The 25,398-nt window shown below is 42.4% G+C and overlaps 1 protein-coding gene across 1 annotated transcript in view; it reads left to right on the plus strand.

Annotated features, from left to right (window-relative positions):
- Positions 1–25,398, plus strand: part of PARD3B (par-3 family cell polarity regulator beta) — a gene marked incomplete at its 5' end in the record, with an annotated part of 417,421 nt that overhangs the window by 347,213 nt on the left and 44,810 nt on the right. Inside the window, one exon of the mRNA XM_085299549.1 lies at positions 20,751–20,886. Coding sequence (XP_085155675.1) covers positions 20,751–20,886 — 136 coding nt within the window. The remainder of the gene's footprint in view (positions 1–20,750; positions 20,887–25,398) is intronic.

Genomic DNA, 25,398 nt, shown 5'->3' on the forward strand with positions numbered 1-25,398 from the left:
TACGTCTGAGCCGCCACGAYGCTCAGTTATTGTGGGAGAACCGCTTTAATCGAGCACCTGTGGGCAGTAAGTGTGCCGCTAGCCGGGGGCTGGCTTGCTGCTGCCCTCCTCCCAGGCAGGCCCAGAGGGGCTTGCGGCCGTGCCGGTCCTTGCCTAAAAGCCAGCACAGACCTCCACCGCGCGGCAAAGGGGTGCGAGCCTGCGGGGGCCGGCTGGGGACCGGCACCGAAGCAGCGGGAAGCCTGTTCCTAATTGTTATTGATTGTCAGCGCACAAATTACTAGCAACAGCCTGCAGTCCTTCACCTGAATAAGGTGCTGTTTTCTTCCTTTGACGTTTTCTGCTATTCCTGTCCCTGATTTGAAAAAATCCAGGAGGCAGTTGTTTTGTGCCTGTACATACAATGGCAATGTTGAAGCAGCAGCTGCTTCAGAGAGGGAGAGTAAAGGGGACTGGGGGGGAGGGAATGGTCTTTTCCTCCTTTTCTCTGTAAATGCCACTGTCTGCATCAGTGTTGRTGCTTTGACCTCTTTGCTACAGAGCTCGAAAAGTCTCTTGCACTTACTGACATGTTCTGGCTCCAGACCTGAATAGGTTGAACTCTTAATTCTGAGTGCGGCTGCAAATAGATTATCAATCTAAATATAAGCATTCAGGTATTCCTCCCAAAATTTAAACTCATTAGTCTAAATACTGGTATTTTTACACGTCTGTATGGCTCCTGAAATGATTAACAGTATTTCTTTTAGCCTTTAGTCTGCACTCTGCCCTCTCTCATTACTGTTAGCTATGGTGAATACAGGAAGCATCTGAGCAGCTTCATTGTTCTGTTGTTGTTTTTCTTTTAAAGACCCTAACATGTAAGTGTATTTTCATTTCTCTTTTGTGTTTAAAACCTGCCTCTGAGGAATAAGGCTACTAGTATTCAGTCCTTGGCCAGTGCAGATACTGAGGTCTAATATCTTCTGAATGTTTTGTCTCGTTTAATTTTTCTAGTGGCACAATGCATTCATAGTGGAGATCTTTTTTTTTTTTTTTTTTTTCCCTGTAATGCCCATGGAACCTAAAATTAATTCCCTCCTGACTTTAGGAGAAAAATTTCAACGTATTTCTAAATGTTTTCTTTATTGGCTTGAGAAATGGTACATTAAGGCACCTGCTCTTGTAAGTGGGTGGAAATTGAAAATGGTGCTGACAGAAATGCTGTTCCTCAGAAAAGATTCAAAATTTGCATTGTTTAAAGTGTGGCATAAACAAAATGCATGAAGTAAGGTTCATTGGCCCTTGTTTGCTGTGACTTCACTCACTTTTGGCTTCTCTAGTGATAATACTTACACCGTGCGTAGTACTTGCGTCTAAAAAGCAATGTACAAACTACTGCTTTCTGCATCAGTTATGCCAGATGGGGAGCGAGGGGGCCAGCATGGTTTCCTGCCAGCTTTGCACCAGAACCGCTGTTACGCTCGAGCAGCACGGCGGTGGATCCCGTCCATTACGAGAACGGGTCAGGAAACGGCTGGTTGATGTGCAAGTGACAAACGTGCGTTCGTGTTTATTGGGAAGAAATGTGACAGTTCACGTCAGAATTTAGATAAATACTTGCACAGATTTGGTGGTGTACACTTCGTTTCTATAGATGGTGGGTAGTAACGTGATAACCACCCTGTGTGATAGGAGAGCAGCAGTTGCCACAGCACATAAAAGGGAACAAGAACACATGAAATCGTTAATGCTTTCGTAGTGTGTCCTGTCTTATTTCTGAATAACATAGCATGCTGGTACTTAATGAGGCGTATCTCTGAAAAAATCAGCAGGTATAATTTTCCAGAACACATGAAAATGTGTATCCTTGCATCAGAGGTCAAAGCAATATTTTGGATCTACCTTTTTTTTTAAAAAAGTACAAATTGTCATTGTTACTGAGCTAGAAATACAATCTGAAAAGCAAATGATAGTGTGTAGATTTGTGTCTGCTGTTGAAAAGCCTGACACACAAGTCTGATTTCCATCAAACTAAGTGGCAAAATCTGTGTTGATTGAGGTGGGAAATCAGGACCAATTCTCGTGCCTGGTTCCCTCTGAAAGGGTGATGAAGTGATGTTTTCTTTTCTGTTTGGTACTTACTAATTTCACAGCCAGATTACTGTAACTTGAGCTTTTCTGCCATACTTTTGCATGACTGTTTTTGTTAACCACTTTTATTACCTTTTGGCCTGTTCTTTGCATCATGGTATTTGCATCAAAGTGAGTTTTACATTTTTTATTTCAAAGTTTAGAGCTCAGAATACAGAAGAAATCYATACAAAAAAAGTCTGAAACATTAATTGGACTAGACTACAGCATTTAAAGTAACCTATTCTATCGTCCATTTACCTCCCACATGAAATGAAAACTCTATTTTGATCTGAACTGTCACAGATAATTTTTGCACATAAAACACATCCAGAGACAGCTTTCAAATGGAGTTGTCACTTCTTATTTAGCAGACTGGGGACTCTCTATTGTTGTCAAACCCTCTTTGCAAAAGCATCACTGACACAGTGATATGCACAGTTGTATGTAAGAGGAGGAATGGTTGCACAGWCTATGAAACAAAAAATTGCATGTAGGTGCTGGAATCCTCTTCAGCTAACTTAGCTCCTGCTTAGCAAAAAATGCTCTCTATACTGTTTTTAAGCAAATTTTCTTACGGTGTCCTGGTGGGTGGTGTGGTTGTTTTTAGTGTAAATAGGTTTTAGTGGGACTAGTGATGAGTAACATTTAAAAGTTAGTAACCACTGTTCTGTTATTTTCCCTGACCACTGTAGAACCAGAAGTCTGCCTTTAATCTCTACAAATTTTAGGAATCCTTAAGTGAGCACACTGCAAGTATCACYGATATAGAGTACTGCTGCCTCAAGGCATAATCCAGCTCAGATGCTGAGGAGAGGTATTGATTTTCCAGCTGCTATTCTGATGGTGGCCAGTGTAGCCCTTTGATGGGACCAGCTGGAAGATGCAGCGATGGCATTACAGAAGACGACCTCTTAAAAGAAAAATCGAAGAATACCATTCTTCAGAGTTCCTGGGTTTCTACCGTTCAGTATGCCTTGGAATGCAATCTATTTTCTTAAAAGAAATTTGCCTGCTGSCCGCAGTTGTATTCTCATAAGCTTATACTATTGGAATATGCAGTTGAGTAGCAGCAATATAAGACTGTTATTTTATTTTCCTCTGAAGATCACAAAATTGACTGGTCTTGCACCATCTTAGGGGTGAAGGATTTTGTCAGTGTAACGAGTGATCCTTTATTACTGTCTCCACGACAGCTCTGCGCAGCAGCCTTGAACAGCTTGCACTGCTCTTTTCAATGTGGCAAAACAAAAGCTGGCACAGTGCTCTTCCGACCTAATCCCATGCCATGATGTAGATGGTAGCTTTGGCATGACTGTGCTGGATCCAGATGTGTGATCAGGAGGGAAGCACAGATGACAATGGATACCCAGGGCCTTGCGTTTCCTTCAGCAGCCTGAATCCTGTGGATATCTCCGCTGCTACAGCTGGGGCTGTTGGAGGCAGTGCGGGGAGGAGGGAAGCTACCGATCGCAACGTACAGAAAAACAAAACTAGAAGCTAGATCCTGAAACAGAATGGGGCAAAGCCAAGTACATGTTTTAAGGAAGGAAGAGATACAGGCTTGAAATCTCACTCTGATTTCTAAGCTGTATGCGAGAAGATTGAAGGACTCCGTATACAGTATGTCTCAAGCCCCTTCCTGGAGAGGGACAAGATGGTGAGGGGGTTTCTCTGTTTCTGCTTTTGCCTGTCAATGTGCTGTATGCATGGACCAGCCTTAATGGTTGTCCCATGGGGAGCAGTGAATTAGATGGAAAGAAAGGTAATTTTGTATATTAATGGAGAATACATTTGAGCAGAGAAAAAATGAGAGAAAATGTTATGGTCACTGTGCTTAAGTCAGAAATAATGTACCTCCGTGGGGATTTCAAACGCTGGCCATTACAGGAGAAAACAGAGCGGATGGAAGCGATCTCTCCTCGCTCCTCCCTAATCTTGATGGGCCAGCTTGCTTTGTCCCTCCAGGTGAGCCAGCGTACAGAGATGGGCTGAATACAGCATGGCCAGTAATTGAGGCTCCCTCCTGCTCCAGGAACRCAGGCTGTGATCCACTTCGGGACTCAGCTGGCAAGCTTATGAAGTTGAGGACTGGTGAAGTGGATGGACATTTGTCCTACACTGAAAATAGCAGCCTTGGAGGCTGCATTTTTAGCAGCCTTGTGTACCTGTGTTTTACAGTTACTTTGCACCATAGCTGCTTTATGCTATTAGTCCAGTAGTCATTACTTCATTTAAATCAAAAAAATGTATACTGTCTGTCTGAAATGAATTCAAGCAGCAGTGGGGCTCAAAAACTCTAAAATTGTCTTTGTAGCTTGTCCAGGTACAGTTTATCTGCCTCCCGGCTGTCACATCCTGCTGACCAGTGCTGTTTCCATGTTACCTTGTGCTTCTCCATCTGCCTTCACTGTTTCCATCGTTCTTCCGTGCATGGGAGCAGGACTGTCTTTTTGTTTTCCAGGTGTACGAGGAGGACCGTATCTCTGACTAGGGCATTGTAGTGACATTTCATCTACAAGTACTTAGGAGGCAGTCTGGAAACATTTGGGTCCACCTTAAAATTACAGGGAGGGAAGTAGGCTGTGTGTCAGAAGCTGGAGTGAGGCCACTGCAGCCTGCAGCCTTTATGTTGGCCCTCAGTGCCAGATTTTACAAGATCTCTTGCCCTCATGCGTTTGAGAGCCCTCTGCCTCCAAACCGGCCAGCTAATGGCCTGCTCCCATACAAAGGTGATGTGCTTAGGCTAATATTGATGTGACCTTTTGAGAGGACAACACCATCCCCAAAACACTTCAGAGCTCGCTTTTCTGCGGGTCTGCCTGCAAAACACTATGCAAGCATATCCCGCAGCAAAGTCTGATCCTTGAGAATATACCTAGGCAATGTCACACCCTCATTTCAAAGGCGATATATGGGGCCATTCTCTGAGCAAATACAGTGCCTGTCACTGAAAATCCATTGATGATGATGAATTCTGGGTACTGTTGATGGCAGCCAGATACAGGATGGTGAGTAAAGGGTAAAACATTAGCCCTTAAGCTCTGTTTTTTTCCTGTAAACAGGTCAGCGTTTCGTAAGAGTTCAAGGAAAAAACAAAAAGAAAAAAAGAAAAGAGTAGAGATAGGTCTYGGGGAGGAGACTGGGAAATAAGGAGGCAGGGAAGGAAGAAGAAGGAAAAAAGAAGAAAGCATCCTTTGGGGGGAAAAAAAACAAATTAAAAGATTTTAAAAAGTGAAGAAATTAAGAAAGAGGGAGAAAAAGATTAAAAAATGTGAACAGTGCCAGGAGCCTCTCTTTGCAGGCTGGCAACAGGTTTGTATAGAGAAGAGTTATTAGTTCAGGTATGAAAAAGTACAAGATCTGTAGGGAAGGTTGAAAGCTGAATAACACATTACTGGAAAACCTTCAGAGAGAAACACATAGGAAAACTATGGGAGGAAATACACTGCGAGAATTATTCCTGATCTGGTGTGAGTGTGTTTTAGTCTCTGAAAGCAGCTTGCTCATGTCAATATTGTTTTTACTGTCCTGGAYTTGATTGTTAAATGGGTTAACTTGTATGAGTCAGAAAATGCTTTAAGATGTTATTATAGTCTTTGTATAATTTCTGGTCACATGATATGATGCTGTTATGTGCCTCCTTGCAGTCAAAAAAAGTAGAATTCCAGAGGTGTGTTACGTACGGCTTAAGCTGGGATAAAGTCACCTTTCCTTAATGCAGGTATCTTTKTGTGGGAATAAAGGGGGCTCAGCTCCTTTCATTCCTGTAAGTTGTTCTGTGCGCTTACAGTGGAAACGCAGCGTTCGAACCGGGACGCTGATGGAACTGCTGAAGGTGGGTGAGTGGTCTTTCTCCTACCTGTTGCCCTGCTTGGTGATACGAAGGGAGGATTGCCCTTCGGTCACGTATACCATCAGTGACCACAGTGAGCAAGGCTGCCCCTCTGCAGTCAGAAGAGGCCTTGGCAGTGGGTGCCTTGGGGTCTTGCCCCACGTTGCCCTCCGCAGAGGGACCTGGCGAGGGGAGCCGGGTARCTACCTCTGTAAGCGTCCTCCCAAGAAGGTATTTCAGAAGTGGCCTGAGGACACAGCGTGTAAGGATCCTCTGCACTGATGAGGTGTTCTTTCTGTGTTCCTCTTGTTGACACTATGAGATAAAAGCAGTAGAAGAGCTTTGTTTTCTTATTCTTGACTTGGAATACATTTACTCTTAAGCYCCTTCTCAATATCTTTTCTTCAGTGTTCAGGTGTCAGCTTTGACCGTRTTCCCCGGGGTGAGATTTCTCCGAGTGTTATAATGAGGAACAGGATTTGTGCTCTTTTGCATGTGTTGCCACCAAAGCTAACGTCTGAGCCGGGCTCAGCAGCAAGGATGGCAACGTGCAATAGGAACCATCCCACATGCAATTTAGATTAACTACTCTTCCATTTGGTTGTTATAATGCCTCAATAGCATGATCTGATTTGCTGTATTCACRTAATCCGTCATTAGTTGTCTGAGTTAGGAAGCCAGGCTCTTCTGTGGAGGATGGAGGGGGCAGGCTCCCCTGCATTCARAGCAGAGCCTCGCTTTCTCAGACCACAGCCAGGTTACTTTATCTTTTTGTTGTAAGCATAGCTTGTTTTTCAAGCACTTTGGGGTGAGGATTTGGGAGGAAACAKTAACCCTTCTATTAGAAATGTTACATTTTCACGGCTTAAGCAGAGGGGAGCTGTGCAGTTGTCAGTGGCTCAGACCTCCAGCTTCGCCGAGGATGGAGGAGACAAGGAGTGGCCGTTCCCACAGCATGCAAAGCCCATCTCCTCCTCCAGCTGGGCAAGCTGTGGGGCTCATCGGGAACAGCCGTTGTACCCGCGTGGCTCCCATCGGTGGTGGCGGGAACRGTATCCTCTGCTCTCCCCTTCCCCGAGGGAGTGCAGGAGAGCAAGGAGGAACAGTTCAGGGAGGCAGAGCTGCTTACGGAAGGGAGATGCAGTAGAGTTGCTCCAGAGGAACCCGTCTCCCTCCATCCCCACGTGTGGGAGGTGCAGAAGCTCTGCCCTCGCAATCTCTCAGTCTTTTCCTAGTTGTTTTTCCCCACCTAAAACGTCCTGACCCTTTCCTGCCCTCCTTTTTTTCCCCCAGCCTGTTAAAATCTCCGCTGCCTCTTCCTGAAACTTGCTTTGCCAATGCTGAATTGCATTTTACCATCCCATAAATGAGGACAAACTGAACTGCTTTATCTCCATCATTTGGGCAGCAAAATGCAATTTGCTTGTGTTGCTGCAGATCTTTGAACCAGCTCTGGTCTGGACACTTTTATCACTTTGCAATCTGGTCTGCTGAATAGCTCAGACCTCCTTGCGTTGGAAGAAAATGTTTTTTAAAACAAAATAAAAACCCATGTATTTATKCATGCAAAAACCCACGGTGATATATATATGTCCTCATATATCTCCACATGTATGTATGTACATGTATATGAATAAAAAAAATACATACTAAGCTTTGAAAGTCCACACCTTACTTGCTAATGTCAGCTGCAGCTGATAGACAGCTAAGTCAGACTCTTTTTATAGTCCATTTCTAAAATGAAACCATAAATTTTAAAGCCAGGCTTCATCATTGCAGAGAAAAAAGCTTTTCCAGCCTATTGATGAAATACAACATTTGATAGGATTTATGAGGCCCAGATTCAGGAGGATCATTTGTGGAGCACTTAAAGCAGCTTTTTCCTGCCCTTTGCCTTCCCTCCCCTCAAATACACATACCAAAAAAAGCCATTAGTAATGAAAAATTATTAAGGAAGATTTTTCTTGATTCCATACAAATGTCAGTTTGAGAGAAAAAGAGGAAGAAAACAGTTGCAGGAGTTTTTACAGTAAAGAGGTCTAACTGGAGTCAGGCTGCTTGTGAGAGGAATACTGACKTGTGCTAACTACAGGGTGGTTATTTGTTGTAATGGTCGTATACGCTGTGTGTGTATTTTTCAGTGGTACTGGGTGGAATTAYGAATTTATTTTCTGATCACATTAAGAGATATTCACAGACCTGCCTCCTAAAGTTAAAAATAAAAATGATACCCAGCTTCTCTGTATCTTGATAAAGTTTCCTTCTGGCTTGTATTACCAGAGCGATAATTTCAGAGGAAAAAACATCTTCTGTAACTTGTGATCACAGTATCTGTCAAATGGTAGGAAATGAAGGAAACTGCCAGACAGTGTCAAATTTATTAACAGCTCTAAGAAAACCTAAATTAATGCATTTTCTTGTCTTTGATGGGTTGAAATGTCCATGTGCTGTACTTATCTTAATGGACAAGTGAAGGAAGTAGCACTCATCAATTAACTCTCTCATTAAGCTGACTAGGGCTTAATCTGGAGCACATGCGGGAGCGCCGTGCGCTTCCCGAGCCGGCCCTCTCAGGGGTGTCACGGCTGTCGGTGAGCGGCGCGGGGCGGGCGCGGGGCGCGCGAGGCGGGAGGGGGCCAGCCCCGCCAAGCCCCGCCGCTCCCCTCGGAGGGGAGCTGGCGGCCCGGCTTCCTCTGGAAGACTGCCTTTGCCCCGGTGACAACCAGCTCTTCGCCCTTTGGGTTGAAAACGCCCGTGGGGRAGGTGTCCTGAAGCTGAATTTTTACGGAACATGACGACAGCTGTTTTGGGGGGGGCCTGGAGGGAGGGAACAAAGGGCTGTTTTGCCTCTGTAAAAAGTAAAAATATGAAGCATATGGTTCTTTTCAGTGAGAAGCTGTAGTCTTTCCATACCCTGGAACAGGGGCTTTATATTTAGGAAGGGAACACAGCCTAGTCCTGTACCAGACTGTGCCTTTTGCCATCCCCTGAACGTCGACAATTTGACTAAATTATAAGACTTCGAGTACTTCCCACACATATGATAGAAACTTGGCTGCTGACTTTACCAAAAGTGTTAGTCTTGATGTGCCAGAGCCTAGACATATTTTCCAAGTAGTAGGTTCTCCTGGCTGCAGGGACCAGAGAGGTCCCTGGTGCAGCAATGGAAGATGAGGTGACCTGGGTATGACCAGTGTCCCCCTGCCCTTATGAGACACCTTTCTGGGAGCGAAAGGGCGAGCTGATTTGAATATAAAATTGTGAGAAAAGCCRTGGAGGGGCAGGACAAGAATGAGGACAGGGAAGAAGCAGGATTGCCGGAGCAGCCAGAGTTGGGGTGAATAAAGGAGGTGTGTATGGGGAGGTGCTGGGTCAGGGCAGAGCAGTGGGAAATAAGTCAGAGGCGGTTTTTTCCTATTGAGAGCTTGACACACTGGAAGCTTAACGCTCTTTTAATGTGTTAGACATGTTCACAAGCGTTTTGAAACAATGCAGAAAGGAAGAACTGTCCAGTGTCCCAAGCCACCTGCAGCGTGATGGTTGCTTGCAGGCTGCTTTGTGAGATGCTTCTGGGAGATGGAAGTCGGGGAGTACTRGAAGGGATAGTGTGAGTAAAGGCGGTTGAAACCGTATGAGCAAATGTAAATGGAGGAACTGAGAAGATTAAGGAGAGTGTTCCATATTCTTTGGGGAAAGGGAGGGGATTATTTGAGCAGAGATGTGCTGAATGCTTGATTTGGCATTCTTAGGACCACCCTGCCAAACGTAGAGAGATAGCCTTCCTCTTTCCCTTCAGGGTGAGATACACAAGGAAATCCATCTATTGTTTGAAGTCTGTGCTGGAAGATTTTGTGACTTTGTTTTTTCCATTTTAATTTAACATTTGCTCGGTACAGTTACTGAAAAGGAGGACCCTTACCTTCCGTCTTAGATATTTGAAAATCAGCCCAGAATTTTCCAAGTAGAACAGTAGAATTAACTGCAGGGGTGCAGTGGAGCTGCAGCCCTAATGAGAAGGAGCTAGAGATGCTATGCRTGTCTGAAAGTCCTGGAGCTCCCCTCACTCTGCTCAAAAATAAGAAATAATGAAGTTCCACTTTTAACTTCAGGCCTTTGTGTTCAGAAATACTTCTCCAAAACATAGTATTCTGCTCAGTGTTTTATTTTGTTGATGTGGGGCTTGCAGTGAAGACTAGTTGAAAGAGTGTGTGCTCCTCGGTCTTTGCAGAAGGGAAAAAAAGTGACTCTGGTGCAGAGCCCAGCTGTGGTGGGGAAAGATGCCCCCAGAGGGGACAGGCTGGGTAGAGTAGCCTTGAAGGCAACAGAGCTTTGCAAAATCCATCAACTGCTTCAGCATCTGGCAAGGTTTCTTTTGAGCAGTAACCACAAGCTAAATTTGCCATATATAATTCCTGAGAGAAGCTAGTGGTAAATGTTGTTTTGACGTTTGAGTGTGTTCCTGTGAAGCTGCTCACATCTGAGTTATGGTTTGGAAATACTGCCCTATCAGTAAGAGAGCCGAAATGAATTTACCTTCCGAGATTGTCTCTGCGGTATCATTGCCGTAAAATTTGTAGCCCCTTGTGCTACTCCAATGTAGAAAATATAATTAAGTCTCTCTTGCACCTCTATTAAAAATTCSTTGTGTCATTTCAATATATACTCAGAATGGGTGGACTTTGGATTGCTATTTTAGAGTTGGGGTGTTCCAGAAAGAGTGAGTGTGGATTATACTTCCTTCTGTGAGAAGCTCCATAGCTGATAAGGACCATTCTGGCATGTTCAGTTGTGCTTCTATTTTGCTGTGCATTGCACTGTCAGCTAGCAAAATGCATTAGAAATAATTTCATTTGTTATCTTTCCTTTTTTTTTTTGCTTGTAGTTAGAACGTTAACTGCTTTCCTTATAAGGCTTACTTGCTTCACCTTGCATGTGCCAGTGGCTTAATAAGAACATCTGCTGTCTTTCTGAGCAAATCTGATGATTTTTCTGTGCACGTATATTTAGTTGTACATATAAATAGAATCCAGGCACTGTTAGATGCGTATGAAAGTACACGTCAAATTGAAATGGTAACATATGAGGTTTTCTGCAGTTCCATTTATGAAGTATCAAGTTAAAAACGAAGCTGTGAAGTAGCCAGATAACTTTTTCTTTCTGCTGCGAAGACATATGCTTGTAAAGGCTAACCCAATTAGATCTCTGATATATGCTGAGAACGGTCAGTATATCATGTGTTGTATCCGTGTCGGAGAGCTGCTTTTTCATTAGTGTTGGGCTTTTAGACAGCAGAATGTAGGAGAGTGTTGCTCCAGATGTCTGGCTCCTTTCGCCAGTTTTGTTGCTGTCTACAGCAAAATTTGAGTTTTAGCTCAACAGTGCAAATTCCCTTTGAATCTTTGCATGCCTAAAACAGTGTAGTGCTGGAATACGTGTAAATGTCTACAAAGTATGGTGATTGGAGTGGCTGGTTTAAGAGAAGCTATAAAACGGTTCCAGCTGGAGCGCATTCTTGAGGTAAGCTCAAAATAGGCTCCAAATTGTCAGCACACTGCTCAGGAAAAACACAAGAAACAAATCATCTTTAGTGTGCTTTGCTTCCTTTAATGCACATAAGGATGGTGTAAATGGAAGCCAGACAAATTTTCAGTGTTTTTTGTAAAATTGTCCCTAGGTTTTACCTCTGTACTCCAGCATTTGTGAATAAATGCAGCCCACTGGGTTGTGCATGCACAGTTACYGTGAGTAGATCTGCGTGTGTTTCTGTGGACATAACACTGTGTGTATTTTGGTAAGTATTGTGCATCTGTCCATTAGTATTTATATGCAACTGAGAGCTTCGGTTCTTGTAATATTTAATAAACATTGATGGTGTTAGTAGTTTATACTGAGAATTCACTATGCTCCATCAAAATGGCAGCTCTAATTAGGTTCCTTGAATTAGCTAATGGATTTTGAGAAGGATAGCTTACAAAGCTCTTACAGCTGTCCAAGATATTCCTGCCGTGGCAGAAAGACAAAAGGCCCCTGGAAGCTACAGACTTTACAGCTTTAGTAGAAATGTGGTTGACAGTTAAAAAAAGATAAATTACATTTGTATTTTTCCCCCTAAAAGTCCTGATACGGGATTAATGTTATCCTAGTAGTAATCATTCATTAAAAACACCAGAAAACCCGCCGCCCCCCCCCCCCAGCTTCATAGCGTGGATGCATTTTGGCTGGAGATCTTTCATTTTCCCTGACACTTCACACGTGGTATAAATAAATTCTTTTAAAAAAAGTGTAAACTGTGTCTGTAACAGGATTGCAGACATTGAGACTTGTTGAGCTGTGGCTGAGATTTCTWCCTCGTTTCTACCTAGGCCAGATATTATTAAAACAAACCACAGAGAGGAGTAGTTGCTGCCACACTAATGGCATAAATTACGTGTGTGTAGAACAAAGAATAGTCTCTCTCACGTGAAACTCAGGGAAGTAATTTCCATGAGAAAATGGGTAAGTTACTCCTGGCTTTGCAGTTTTCAGTAAAATGTGTTTTCGAAGGTGGACAGCATCATCTGCTGCGAGCGAATCCTTAGATCCTCGATCCCTTCCTTTCCCAGGGAGAAGAGAAATCCAGGCTGGAGTGAATTGTCACCCTCACTGCCTCCTGCCTTTGCTTCGTGCGCTAGAGGCAATTCCGGAGGGACTCCTGAAGGGCTAATTCACTGGAAGCCTGGGGAGTGCTTACTATTTCAGCTTTAGCAATAAGTTTAATAAACTGTAGTGCAAAAAAGCAATAGTCTGCAAATGAAAAACTAGCTGCCAGTTGCAGGCAGGTGTGATAGCCATTAGAAATGGAGCTACATTTCCTCGCAACGATTTAGCATTCAGCGTTTGCTTTGTGGAATTGCTAAAGGTGCTGTAAATGAAGTTGGAGGGCTGAAAATCTGCTCTGTGTGTTGGTGTGACCTGTCTGTTGTAAATATGCCAGCTGCTTTGCATCAGTAAAGCAAAATACCCCTCCCAAGCCCCGTTGTAATACAAAGTGCCAAAAAAAAGGCAATTTAAGTATTTTGCCGTGTAAATCCAGAAGAAATTACCTTGGAGAAAAGGCCCTCAATTATACCTTGCACGTGACTTCTGAATGATGGATAAAAGGCATAATTGATATCATCTTTAGTGAAGAAACCAGAAACTGTTGCATTGTCTAGAGGCTACTGAAAATACCAGGAAAATCTGTTTTTCATTATTTTCATTGTGTATTGTTTATAGAGAGTTTGGTTGTTGTCAGCAGCCGAGTCCCTAATCTCTCTGCTTTCCTAGCCCTTTGGAGACACGTGCGCATCTCGGATCAACCAGACAGCAGAAAACTGGTCACACGCCAGAAACACAGACATTGCCATTAGCCAGCCTGAACTATAAGCATCTTTTTTATTATTATTAGTTAAAATCTAGTGATCGCTTCCCTTGATGAAGTACAATGCATTGAGCAGGAAAAAAAAGATGTCTTTTCTCCCAAGTGAAGATAACAAGCTGGCTATAAACAAGATGATGTCTCCCCCCGCTTCTTTTTCCCCTCCTCTTGATTGCAAATAGCTTTGGAGCAGCACATACCATGTCTGGTGTTAGGATGAAGTTAAACCTTAGTGTGCCAATTCTGCTCTGTAGAACAACAAACTAGACTATACTTCCCATTATTTCTGGCCAGCTGTAGCCTGCTATAGGTTAGGTAGGAGAGAAAGGGAGACGAGAAGTGCCCTTGATGGAAGAAATGATGCTCATTTGAATGTCTAGGCCATCTGCCATGACAAACAGGAAAAGGTGTTGTATGTCATGTGAAGGGAGGGAAACATAAAAGGACACTTTATGTCAAGGCACTGAGAGATGTTTTACAAACAGTTTGGAAAAACTGAAAGTGATACAAATCTGTTAAGTCTCAATCTCCAAATAATTCTTGTGAGGCTTCTGTAAACACATTATATTTTGGAAAAGAAAAGGTTAATGGCACTGCAAATTCATGTCATGCAAGATTCTCTTCCCTCTTCCTTCCTAATGAATCTCTAGGAACCTACGAATATTATCTTCTTTCTCCCCGCTAAGCTCCTAATGTCAAGGGGTCAGTAGTGATGGCACAGGGTCAATAGGACTCGATTTACATCCAGACAAATGGTCGTCATGTGCTGCCCTAGGAGTCTCTGACCTTTTGGACATAAGTGGTTGTATTGCTTTTATGTTAGCCTAAAGAATTGAAAGGTGACAGCATATGTTCCACTGAAGAGCAGTTATGACTTCTTTTTAAGCATTGTAAAGCAGATTACAACTCAGGGACTTCAGTACGCAAGTTAAAATAAATGTAAATAGCTACTTCAGTGAAGTTTGGTTTCCTAMAGTTCATCTGTGATCCTTAACTGTGTGTGTATTTATGTACACATGGATGGAGGGAAACGTGTCCACCTRCTGCTTCTCTGTCAGCCCATCTATCTGGACCCTTTCAGGATAGTCCTGTCTATGTGGAACTGGGCCCACCGTCACCAGCAAGCCATGGTCCTTAAACTGGGTCCTTGCTGTGTGGTGTGCATACCTGAGACCCGAGCTACATCTCTCCAACGTCAGAGATGATCCCAGAGCCTACAAGGCAACGTAGGTACTGGCAATGAGGTGCTTCTGACAAGTCTTTTATGGCAGTATCGTTCATCTACTCAAGTGCACATAAAAACAACAAATGTTCATTTCTTCCTAAACTTGCTTTCCCTTGGTGGGTGACAAAGACAAAAGCTGAAATATTGTAGAGTTACGTTCTTATCATTGATTTTCTTTTTATCACTTTCCACCATTCTTTTTATTCCTTCCTACTATTAAGGTTGCAGAAGTATCTTCCTAAGCAGTGTAATACTTCAGGGTAGGAAAACAAGGGCTGGAACTGAAAGAATAATGTCCTTTGATATGCACTTATTATAAGTCCAAAATGAAAGTTTTACCGTAAGTGAAATATTCACTTGCTTGCTCTGTTGGATTCCTTTATATTGTGCATCTCTGTGCAGACCAATATGTTCCTTTCAGTATATAAAATCAGTTTTGTTCTRTAGTGAATTGTAACTGGAAGATTGTCCATTCTCTTGAGTCAGTGTGAAAGGAGTTTTGTGTTGTATTTGTTTGCTAATGGAAAATTCACCAAAAAAAATATTTTTTMTTTTCTTTTTTTTCCAACTTGGAAACACAAGTTGTTTGTTTAGAGGCTGACAGTCAGCTGGGTGAAATCAGCGTTGGAAATAAGTGCCTGGCAAAAAAGCCCTGTGCAATATTAATGCATTTAGGAAAACCACTGGAAACAAAATGTTTATTGCCTCGGAAAATGTGTGTTTATATACAGCTTTAAGTGGTTCATCTTAGTCTGTACATGTGACACTTGTTTTTAATTTCGTACTATCTGGAGAGATGCACTAAGAAGTCACTGATTTGAAAAATGGCATTTTTAACCTGAATGATTGAAATCCAGATTAGGTTCTCACAGGAAGAATAGACRGAGTATTTCTGTGCAAAAGCTGAGCCATATTGTATATATTAAATACTAATGATGATGTTTGGATTCATTGAAAGAAACAAAACCCTCATCCTTCATGTTAGGAACGCCATGGTAGTGCTACTGCTATGGTGCTTGCTTGTCTAGCTCTACGGAGATGATGGAATGAAATTTTGCAGCCACATTTTAGATGATGWTAGAGGGACTTTGAGAAAAAGCCTGTGCCAAATTACGATTTCCGTTTTGTTCTGAGACGCCTGTCCTGACAGTATGCTCAGGTGGCTGGGTTTAGATCTTGGCACCTTCTGGGTGGTCTGTGAGGTGCGATGGAGGAGTCGGAGCCCGTCAGCCTCGCTCGTCCTTTCTTTACTAAAGCACTGAGCCCCCTGCCGGCAGAGGGGGTGCAGGAGCATGGATGCCCTCTCTTCCTAGTTCACAAGAATGGGGGAAAGGCTTTTAAAAATTGTGCTTGCGTAAGGCAGGAGACGTTTGCACTGTGAGAAGCAACCCGGCCAAGACAGCTAACTAGAGGGCCACCTGACCAAAACGTCAGTGGACACCCAAAACTCCTGGGGGAACGGACCAGGGCAGCTGCTTTTAGGATTTTGCCCTTTCCATCATGGATATGTAAATCTTTTATCTTTTTCRAGTGAACTGTGGATAAGAAATGCTTTTGAAAGTGCGTCTGATCTAGTGGTTGAATCTGGACTCACAGACTGATCTGAATCCAGAAAACAGGACCAGGGAGCTGTCGTGAGAGCAGCTCTAGAAGAGGGTTTTTTTTGTGACTTCCAAGTATATAATAGTAGAGAAAGAGAATATTATCGGTCCTACTTTGCRGACAGAGTGTCTGAGAGAAGGAGGAGTTGAAATGAAATAGTAGGTGACTTTCTGCTACTGTCAGTGTTCCTTACTGAAACCTAGAGCCCACTGTTGTAAAGCAATTAAGGCGCGTGACTTCCAGCAAACTTTTTTTTTTTWAAAAAATCCCTTTAAAATTGTAGTAAGCAAAACAGAAGCTGTGCAGTGACTCTGACAAACACAGATGCAAGGCTGCAGCTCCTGATTTCTGGCGACTGCCAGTCTAGCTAGTGATACAGCCCCAGCAACCTGGAAACTCTTTCAAGCCAGAGGATAGCTTTGGTTTGTAAAGTTCATCTCTAGCAAAACTGCAGGATGGCTCATTTTTTCCTCTTCCAGTTGTTCATATGAGATATTTATATATATATATAAATATATATATATATATGTGTGTGTGTGTATGTATTTTAATTTCCAAAAAAGAATGTGCTTGCAGTATGTGCAGCTTATTCAAACTGTTGAACTTCTCCTCTTAAGATTACTTGGTGCTTGGAAGTTTGGAGGATTTTTGCTACCGTTGTATGAAATCAGTATCTGAATCTTCACTGAAGTCTGTGTAAAGTTTCTCAGATATTTCCCTACCTAGATGTTCTCTAAAAACTTCCCTCAGAAGCTTCAGTTTCCATCCCAACGTGGGCCGCTTCTGAGTCAGTCTCCTCTGCAGTTGTAGAGAACCGTCCTGACATCAATCGCTGAACCCTGCGGCGTGGATGGTTCCCTCGCGGTTTTGTCGTGACGCCCGAGAAGCTGGCGGGCCGGGTAGCTGTGCCTGTGAGCACGTGCGTGTTTCGGGGGGCAGCGGGAAACGTGTGGTTGTGCAGTCCTCGGGAAGGACTTGCCGTGCACGGCGGCGGAGGGAGCTTCGCACTGAACTGTAGGCGTGATGGGGACTGTTGATGTTTGTGCCTCCTCAAGGAGGGAGCGCTACGTTAAACGTAAAGCTACTGTAGAAGAAATCTGTCTCCTGTCCTTACTAGTCTTTGTGACAAGCTTCAATAAGCATCCTTAAAATAAATAGACTTTGATTCGAGTATTGTTTTTATATTTTTTCTTCTGTAAGTTCAGGTTCCTTTTCAGYATAAATAGTTATGCATCCTAAACATTTGAACCAGTATTCATCTATCGTTTCTCTGTCTGAGAACTGCTATCTGATCAAACCAATGTTTTTTAATTATGCATTTATAGGCAGATGAGAGAATAGTTTACAGTCAATGTATGATTTTCTCTGCAAATCTTGGAAAATTGTGTTGTTTTTTTTAATATTGCCTTATCGGTTTCTTTTTTATATTACTGATGACTTCATTCTGTTTGAATTCAATGCTTCAGTTTCTTTGGGGTAAACTAATAGATTATGTATGCGATATTTGCACAGTGCTGATTGAATTCATCTGGTGAGTTTGAATGTGGTTCATATATTCACATAATTGTCGGGAGCCAACTTGAAATTCAGAACAGTTTCATGATCATTGCATAGGGCATCATATTCATCTCACGTTATTCAGGAGTGGGTAAAACTTTCACGGTGAGCTGCATACACAGCTCCTTCAGAAGCCAGTCTTTTATATTTGTGCCTATAAAAAGTGATGGAGAAAGAAGAAATGAGTTGTTACATCTTCAACTTCTTCCTAAGAAAAGGAAGCTGCTGCTGTACTGATCATCCTTTTGCCAGTCTGTTCTTCCCCCCGCACACACCGCTTTCTAACAGCTGCTGAACTTACTGGCCAATTTTGATCGGATTTGACAGACGATGTTCAAAGACAGTAAGTCACCATAAGTTTCTTGAGGAAAAGCAGCCTGCTAGAGAGTCCCAGATTAACGCCCTTGCTGGGGGAAAYGCTGCAGTGTGAACTCAGTCACATTATTGGACACCAGCGAATCCACATGAGAGGAGAGGCACAGAAAATCCGACTTCATGGAGCTGCTTGTTTCCACAGAGATTATGCTTGTGTTTTCGCGCTAATCCAGATGGATGAGCTTCCATTTGGTGCTATCTTTCATTCAAACATTCCTACTCATTCTCATGGTTGGGTTTTGTGCTTTAATATGATGTGACAGAGGTTTGCCAAAGAAAAAGCTGTCAAGCCTGGATTTTTATATATATATATATATAAAATCAATCTCCATTTGTCCTGCAGCTCCTTCCACTTGCTGGCCAGATGGGTTTCAGCAAAAGGAAGCTCACCTAGAGGAGATCTGCAGCAAATGGAGCACAGGCTGCTGTTGCTGCTTCTCACAGTATTTGACACACTGCTTGAATTAATGAATCTCAAGTTTCATTCAGAAAAAAAGAAAAAAAAACTTTATGATATTTTCAGATTATCTCTTCAGCCAAAAATACTTGGAGGTAAAAAGTGGGTATGTGGCCAGCAGTCCACTGGCCACAGGTGCTAATACAGTTTGCAGAGGGCTGCAGGGAGCCAGAGCAGCTTGACTCAAACCAGACATTGCCTGTATTTCCTTCCTTCCCCTTCTCAGCTTCTGCTCCGTTGTGTGTAATGAAGTTGGCCAAGCAACAAGGACAGCATTGCACTTGGGGCCTCTTCTGTATGGTGGCAGCCCTAATTTAAACTGCTTATTTTCTGTAGACACAGGTAAAGTCAGGGGCTTTCACAGGTACTGTATTGCTCATGCATTATGCTCCAGAGTTCGCTGTCCTAAGTGGTATCTCCCATTAGCCTGTCTCAATCCCAGTATCCTGTAAACTGGAGATGGTTCTGCCCTAGAGAACAAGATTTCACGTGTGAAGTTGTTCACATATGAGGACAAAGACTGTGGAAAGAGTCAGAAGAAAAAAGAGGGAATGTGCAATTTTTTAATAGACCACAGAGTTTGTAGAAGCTTTCTGTACCGTCTTGGCAGATGATGAGAAAAATTTCCTGTGCTCTGAAAGAGCTGGGTAAGTCAGCCAAAGAAGCTTGAGACCTCAGGGCTTTGTAGAGGAGAGGGGCCTCGATTGCTTAGGAGCCAAGGAAGCAAGTCATTCCAGTGTTCACTTCTCATGGAAACATCCTGAAGCTGCAAGCAAACATTCCCAGTGCTGGCTGCATGCTCCGTTGCATTTGCACCCTATGTGAAATCTCCCTTCACTGGAAATTAATTTCAAACCTAATTTAGCCACCAATCTAGATGGCCATTAGATACTAGAAACTCTTTATTATTGAACTGTGGGGTTTATGTCCAGTCTTTTATATGTGCTTTATAARTTCAGTTTGTTATGAAAAATCCTATAAATGGTTTCCATAAAGTCTAGCAAACACAGGGGAAGGTGGTATGGTGCTCCCCGGAGGGTGGTTCATGTGGTTAAGTCCGTCCTGCTGTAGCCCATTCTCAGAGGGGCAGAGTTAAGGTTGCAGAGTAAGAGAATATCTGAGGATGGGCTGCAATAACCAAGTTTTATTGGTGTTGGTTTAGGAGCGGCCCCAAATAAGTTGTATRTTGCCCTGTGAATGCTGGTAAATGTTGTTGAGCCATGTGGTCAGTGTCCACCCAGTGCTGACGAGAACAAGTCTAGAAATAGCKGCGGGAAACATTTAGTTTATCCATTTTCAATGTGGCTGTATTTTTTAAGCTTTATTTGTGGGGATTTTCGGGTTGGGGTGGCCATGGTGGTTCATCCCTACAGGTATTGCGTGAGCTTCCACAGTTGTGTAAGTCCAGGTGTAAGGYTTTGGAAGGTTTAGAAGGCTCAAAGCCCACAAAGACTTGCATGTGTTCTGCTTGACAAACGGAGTAACTCCACTGGCTCCCACTCCTTCTCTACGAAGGCAGACTTGGAGCATGCAGTTCAGCATACAAGCAAGTCTTTGTTGGATTACTGCCTAATTAGCACTTTAAAAAATGGTGTCAAGATTTGATAGTGTGCTTTCCCATCTCTTTTGCCTCCCCTGTATTTTCATGGCTGATGTTTTAGTTCTTTGTATAATTGGGAGGGAGGYTGTTTCTTATGAGATAAAACCTTTTCTGTGCTTCTTTGTGAATAAAGTCTATTCTTTACCTTGAACAAATGTAATTTTAGGGAAATTCCACATTTAGCGTGGGAGCAAAAGGAAACATTTTTCTGGCAGCTTATCATCATCATCATCATTATTATTAAAATATGATAGCCATTTATAGTTGCTCATAGGAATGTTAAAAGTTTCCTTGTGCTCCCCCATCTGTCTGCATCCATCTGTTGTCTCTTGTCGTGTACTGGAATTGTAAGTTCTTTGGACAGGGACAGCCTTTTTTGAAAACGGGGATCAAGTTCACAGTTAGGAGCTTAATGATAGCAGAATGCAAAAATAAGGGTGATGTGAGCTGCTATGCAGATCAGGATGGTTCACCGTGCACACAGGTGCGAGTACTTTGTGCGTGTGCTCGAGCGGGTGTCTGACCCATGTTCAAGACACCTGTGTACAGATGAGTTTTATTTAGCTGTTTTGTTTCTTTCCCCCCTCTCAGCGGCTGTCCAGGTGGTGTGAATGCYGATCGTATCCAGAAGCTGCGGAAGGAGTACCATCAGGCCAGGCGAGAGGGCTTACCTTTCTATGAGGATGATGAGGGAAGAGCCCAGCCATCTGATTACGAGCAGYGTTGGGTAGGTCCGCAGCGTGATGCAAAGTGCTGTCACAGCACTCAGGGTTTGCAGAATATGCTGATTTGTTTCTGCTTTCCAGAAGTCGTTGTGTCAACTTAACATGAATTTGGGCTTTATAGAAATGAAGAAATCTTTTAATGCCAACTTACCAAAGAAAACATGGATGTCCTGAAAACTGGGCTAAAAATAACATGTCTATTCACAGTATTGATTTAGGCCCAGGTTTCCTTTCTCCCAGGGGAGGCCCAAGATAAGCAGTCCTTGCCAAACTCTCAGTCACATGTGGTGGCATCAAGACTTTTCAGCAGGATTTATGGTACTCTCTTAGTTCATCCAGTGATTCCCTCTGGGTTTAATGAGAGCATTAGAAGAACAGACTCTCACTGTGCTTCACTGTAAAGTGAGAGGGAGGAAATGTAAGCATGCCTGCCCCTGCCCTTCYTTCTGCACACAGGCCAATAGCAATCTGGCCATGATACATCCTCAGTCATTTTTATGAAGTGAAAAATGGAATATTTTGCTCTTCTTCCATTAAAGGATCTTAAAATATTTTACCAATGGTAAGGAACTGTTAGAGACATACTGTATTCCCTGTTGTATATCTAGGAATCATAGGACACAGGGATTTATAATCTTTGGGTAATACAAGGTAGAACCAGTGATAAAATTAGGAATGTCTGATTTTTCAGTGTGTTTAACACAACAGCTATGGCGTGTGGGATCTAATTGTAGCACTCAGGAGCTTCACCTCAGCAAGATTTCAGGGCTAGGCTCTGTCTCTTCAGAAGTAAATATAATCAGCAAGCATTCAAAATTTAACACTTTGACATGATGCCATTTATGCTATATTTAAAATTTTGGTTAAAAGAGAGACAAACAGATAGAACTRTGTTAAAATCTTTAGAATCAAAATAGATTTGAGGTTTGTACTAACATCACTGTACCTTTTAATGCCCCTTAAGCTACCAGTGCAAATGATGAAGTGAAATCTGCGGCAGCTGTGGTRATAGTCAAAAAAAAATCTTATGAGAGTAGACTTTATTGCAGCCACAGAGAGATATAGTTAAAAATGATGTTTTTACATAAATTAACATATATATTTGTTCATTAACCCACAAAAATGTTTTTGTATATATTACTCTGTTTTAATTACCAAAAATATCACCTTCAGCAAAATAATTTTTTCCTTAGAGCAGTTAACTTCAATCTGCTGCCTTGAATTTTGTGGCCCAAATTTGGCAATCTATGTAGCTGCCTTTCTTCTTCTGAATAGTTATTGCAAACTAAAATTAGAGTAAGCATCAAATGTGTCTATCTCTTGAAATCTTAGAGCATACTAAGTGTCCTGACAGGGACCCCAGACCTGCCCGGTGGTACATCTTCAGCAGCCTGAGAATTTCYATTTCTTATCTCAAGCTGATAGAGTTTTATTAACTCTCGCAGGATGTTCAGATTTGTGGTCCAGCGTAGTTTTCTAAGATTCACAAAGGCTCCTTGTAGCTAATCCTTTTAAAGCCTTTTCTATTAGGTATAATGCCTAGAGATTACTGATTTCCAAAGCTTTGCTTTTCCTGTGAGGTAATTTGTCCTTAATCAGAGCACCTGAAAGAGTGCTTTGAATCTCTCAATCTTGAACTGATTAATAGGAGCGGCACCAGGATTGTTTTTGGTTCTTCAAACGCAGAATATTTTTAAGCATTTTTGTTGTGAGAAAAGGCAATCTGCTTTAAACTCAGAGTCTACTTCAAGGGCTGTAATACTGTGAAGCTTGTTGCTGCAACAGTTCCTCCTGTTGAAGTGGCTTAGAAATTTCAAAAACTTCCGGTCTGTCACTACAACAAAATCAGGGTGCATCCACTGGTCCATCCAGCCTTGCTTTGGTCTGGACAGCAATGGGGCCACAGCTTGCTCTTTTCTGGCTCCTGTTTGGAAGTTCTTGAGCTTTACTCTGACATGTGGTTTTACTTCATATATATATATATATACACACATATATGTGTGTGTGTGTGTGTGTTTGTATATATATTAAAAAAAATCATACATTCAAAGAAAGAAGAAGAAACAAAAATAGAATCAAAATATTAAAAAGAAAACAAATGTCTCAAAAGCATCTTGCCAGGACAGTCCTCCAGACATTTTGTAAGTAGTATCATGTTTCCCACCTCAGACTGCTGACCCTTAGCAGTACTGTGGTAACACAGATTGAACAACAGCTGATTTTCTCCACCTTTACTCATCAGTGAAGAGACATGCTGATGACTAATTGCATAATTGTAAATAAATAAAAACTTGTTCTAATCTCTAGGATGTCAGGTCTCTCTTTAAAGAGTGAGCAGACAGCTGAGGAGGAGGAAAACCTTCTGGTACGAGCTTTCTTACTTCCCACAGAAGGTTGTGTCACCAGGGAAGCTGCAGCTGGAAAGGAGATGCTGTGTCTCCCTATGTATTTTTAATACTCGATTAGTTCTTTCTATGCTTTTGTCAGTCAGCTGTTTTACCTAAGCCAGCTTTGCTTTAAGATGTCTTTCTAATGTACAGCAGCTGCTGTAATCACTACCCACCATCTCATGAAACGTGCAGATAAGTTGGGAAACAACAGAGGATAATTTGAGAAGACACTATCCATGGCAAATCAACAGTCTCAGAAATGGACCCGGGGTCTTGTCCTCCCGAAAAGTATCTGAGAATTCATGAGGCAAATTTCCATCTGATAAAGCTGACGTTGACAAGTGGCCTTTAGCTGACACTGTAGTGGGACAGAATTTCTAGTAGAAGGGGTATTTCTAACAAGCTACTTTTTTTAAAGTGGGATAAATCAAGTTAAAGTGCAGAGCCGGCTGAAAAGCCAGCATTGTAAGGGAAAATGATCTCATGACAGGCAATTGGGATCCATAAATGTTTTAAAAATAAGGTCAAAAATTCATTTGAAATAAGCCTGCTATTCTCTCGTCATCCATTCCTCCCCCTCACCCATTTCCAGTTCTCCTCTGTTCTTCTCATCTGTTGTTGGATGAGTTTTTGCTCTCTTGCACCTTCATTTTATGTAAGAAATAGCTGAATAATTCAGTTTAGTTGGTCTGCATAAACAGACACATGTATACGGCACCRTCTGTGCTATAGAGCCAGCTCCTTTGAAATTCTTCCCTATTTTCTCTGTGTTTTGGGTTATCGTTGGGTTTTGCATACTTTGGACCCCCTTACCCCCCTCCAGTGTGTAACTGGGATAAATGATAAAGCACATTCGATACAGCAGATCACAAAGCTTAAAGCAAACCTCAGCTAGACCTACGTAACCAAAGGACAGGCTGGTGATAAGCATAAATATTGTCCAGGAAAAAGAGTACCTGTTGTTGTCAGTATAATTTGAGATTGCTGTGAAATGTTCTGACAGCCAGGACGTCTACTGGGAAGTATCAGCTCTCAGGATAGAGTTTAGGTATGTGCATACATAGTCATGTCTTAGTAGGGCGTCAGTTAGATAGTGAAAGTACTCATGAAAATATTCTAGAGAAACCTAATGCTAAGGGCACTGGAGTGCACAGAAAGAGAGGTCATATGTTTATATAGTATTATCATATACAGCAGTATTAGTCAAACCTTGAGAGAAGTGTATAAACAATAAGCCACAGGAACTTGAGCAGTCTCCTTAGGAGCTGGAGGGCTTTTGCACGAGGCACTGTCAGGGCTCTGGAGTCACAGACTAATAAAAGATCGTGAGAAAAAGAGGAGGAGTTGTCAAGCGGAGCCATAGAGTTAACGTGTGTGCGCGTGTGCACGCGCATGCACTTGTATTTAAGGACTTTTAGATAATGAGGAATTAATCATCTATTTGAGGATTTACTTGGATTGTCTTACAGATTTCGTACAAATCCAGTTACTTAAAACATCAGTTCTTTCTGTCAGGGTGGCAGTAAATTCTTCGTGAAACTTTATCTTTTTTATGTATGTTCAAGGACTGCATGTAACCCAGGGCACACTGCGAAYGGTGCTTCATCTGTCAGCGACCACGTCAGCTTCACTGGATCCTATGCCCAGCCTTACGTTAAATCGTTCTAAGAGCTGTTTGCTTTCTCATTTGCAAATCAGATCTATAGCTTGATAAATAACCTGAAGATGCAAGGAATCCCGTGTCTGGATGCTAGCTATGAGGCTTTTGATTGAAGCAAATCTGTAATGCACTGAGCTTTGTCAGTTCCCAGTTTGGAGCGTGGAAGAAGAATCACGCCTGTCTGTGCTAAAGGCCAAGTAGTTTATTGTGTGCCTGGCAGGGGTCCAAGCCTAAAAATCAAACAGAAAAGAAAAGGAGCGTTAAGAACTGCATTATTTTTCCATAATGTGTCAAAGGGTTCTTCTATACTTGCTGCAGATGAATAAGGAGCTGTTTGTGCTTTTCGTGATCAATTAATTCCAGGTTCAGGATGTTGCATTTCAAGTAGGTTAGGTTCCCAAAATGCACAGACGTTTGTGTTGGACAATGGTTAGAAACCAAAACCAAAATTCCAACTTTTAGAA

Source organism: Rhea americana, unplaced genomic scaffold, assembly GCF_003343005.1.
Source record: "Rhea americana isolate MKP2758 unplaced genomic scaffold, rheAme1 scaffold_15, whole genome shotgun sequence".
In the NCBI taxonomy this organism is placed as follows: domain Eukaryota; kingdom Metazoa; phylum Chordata; class Aves; order Rheiformes; family Rheidae; genus Rhea; species Rhea americana.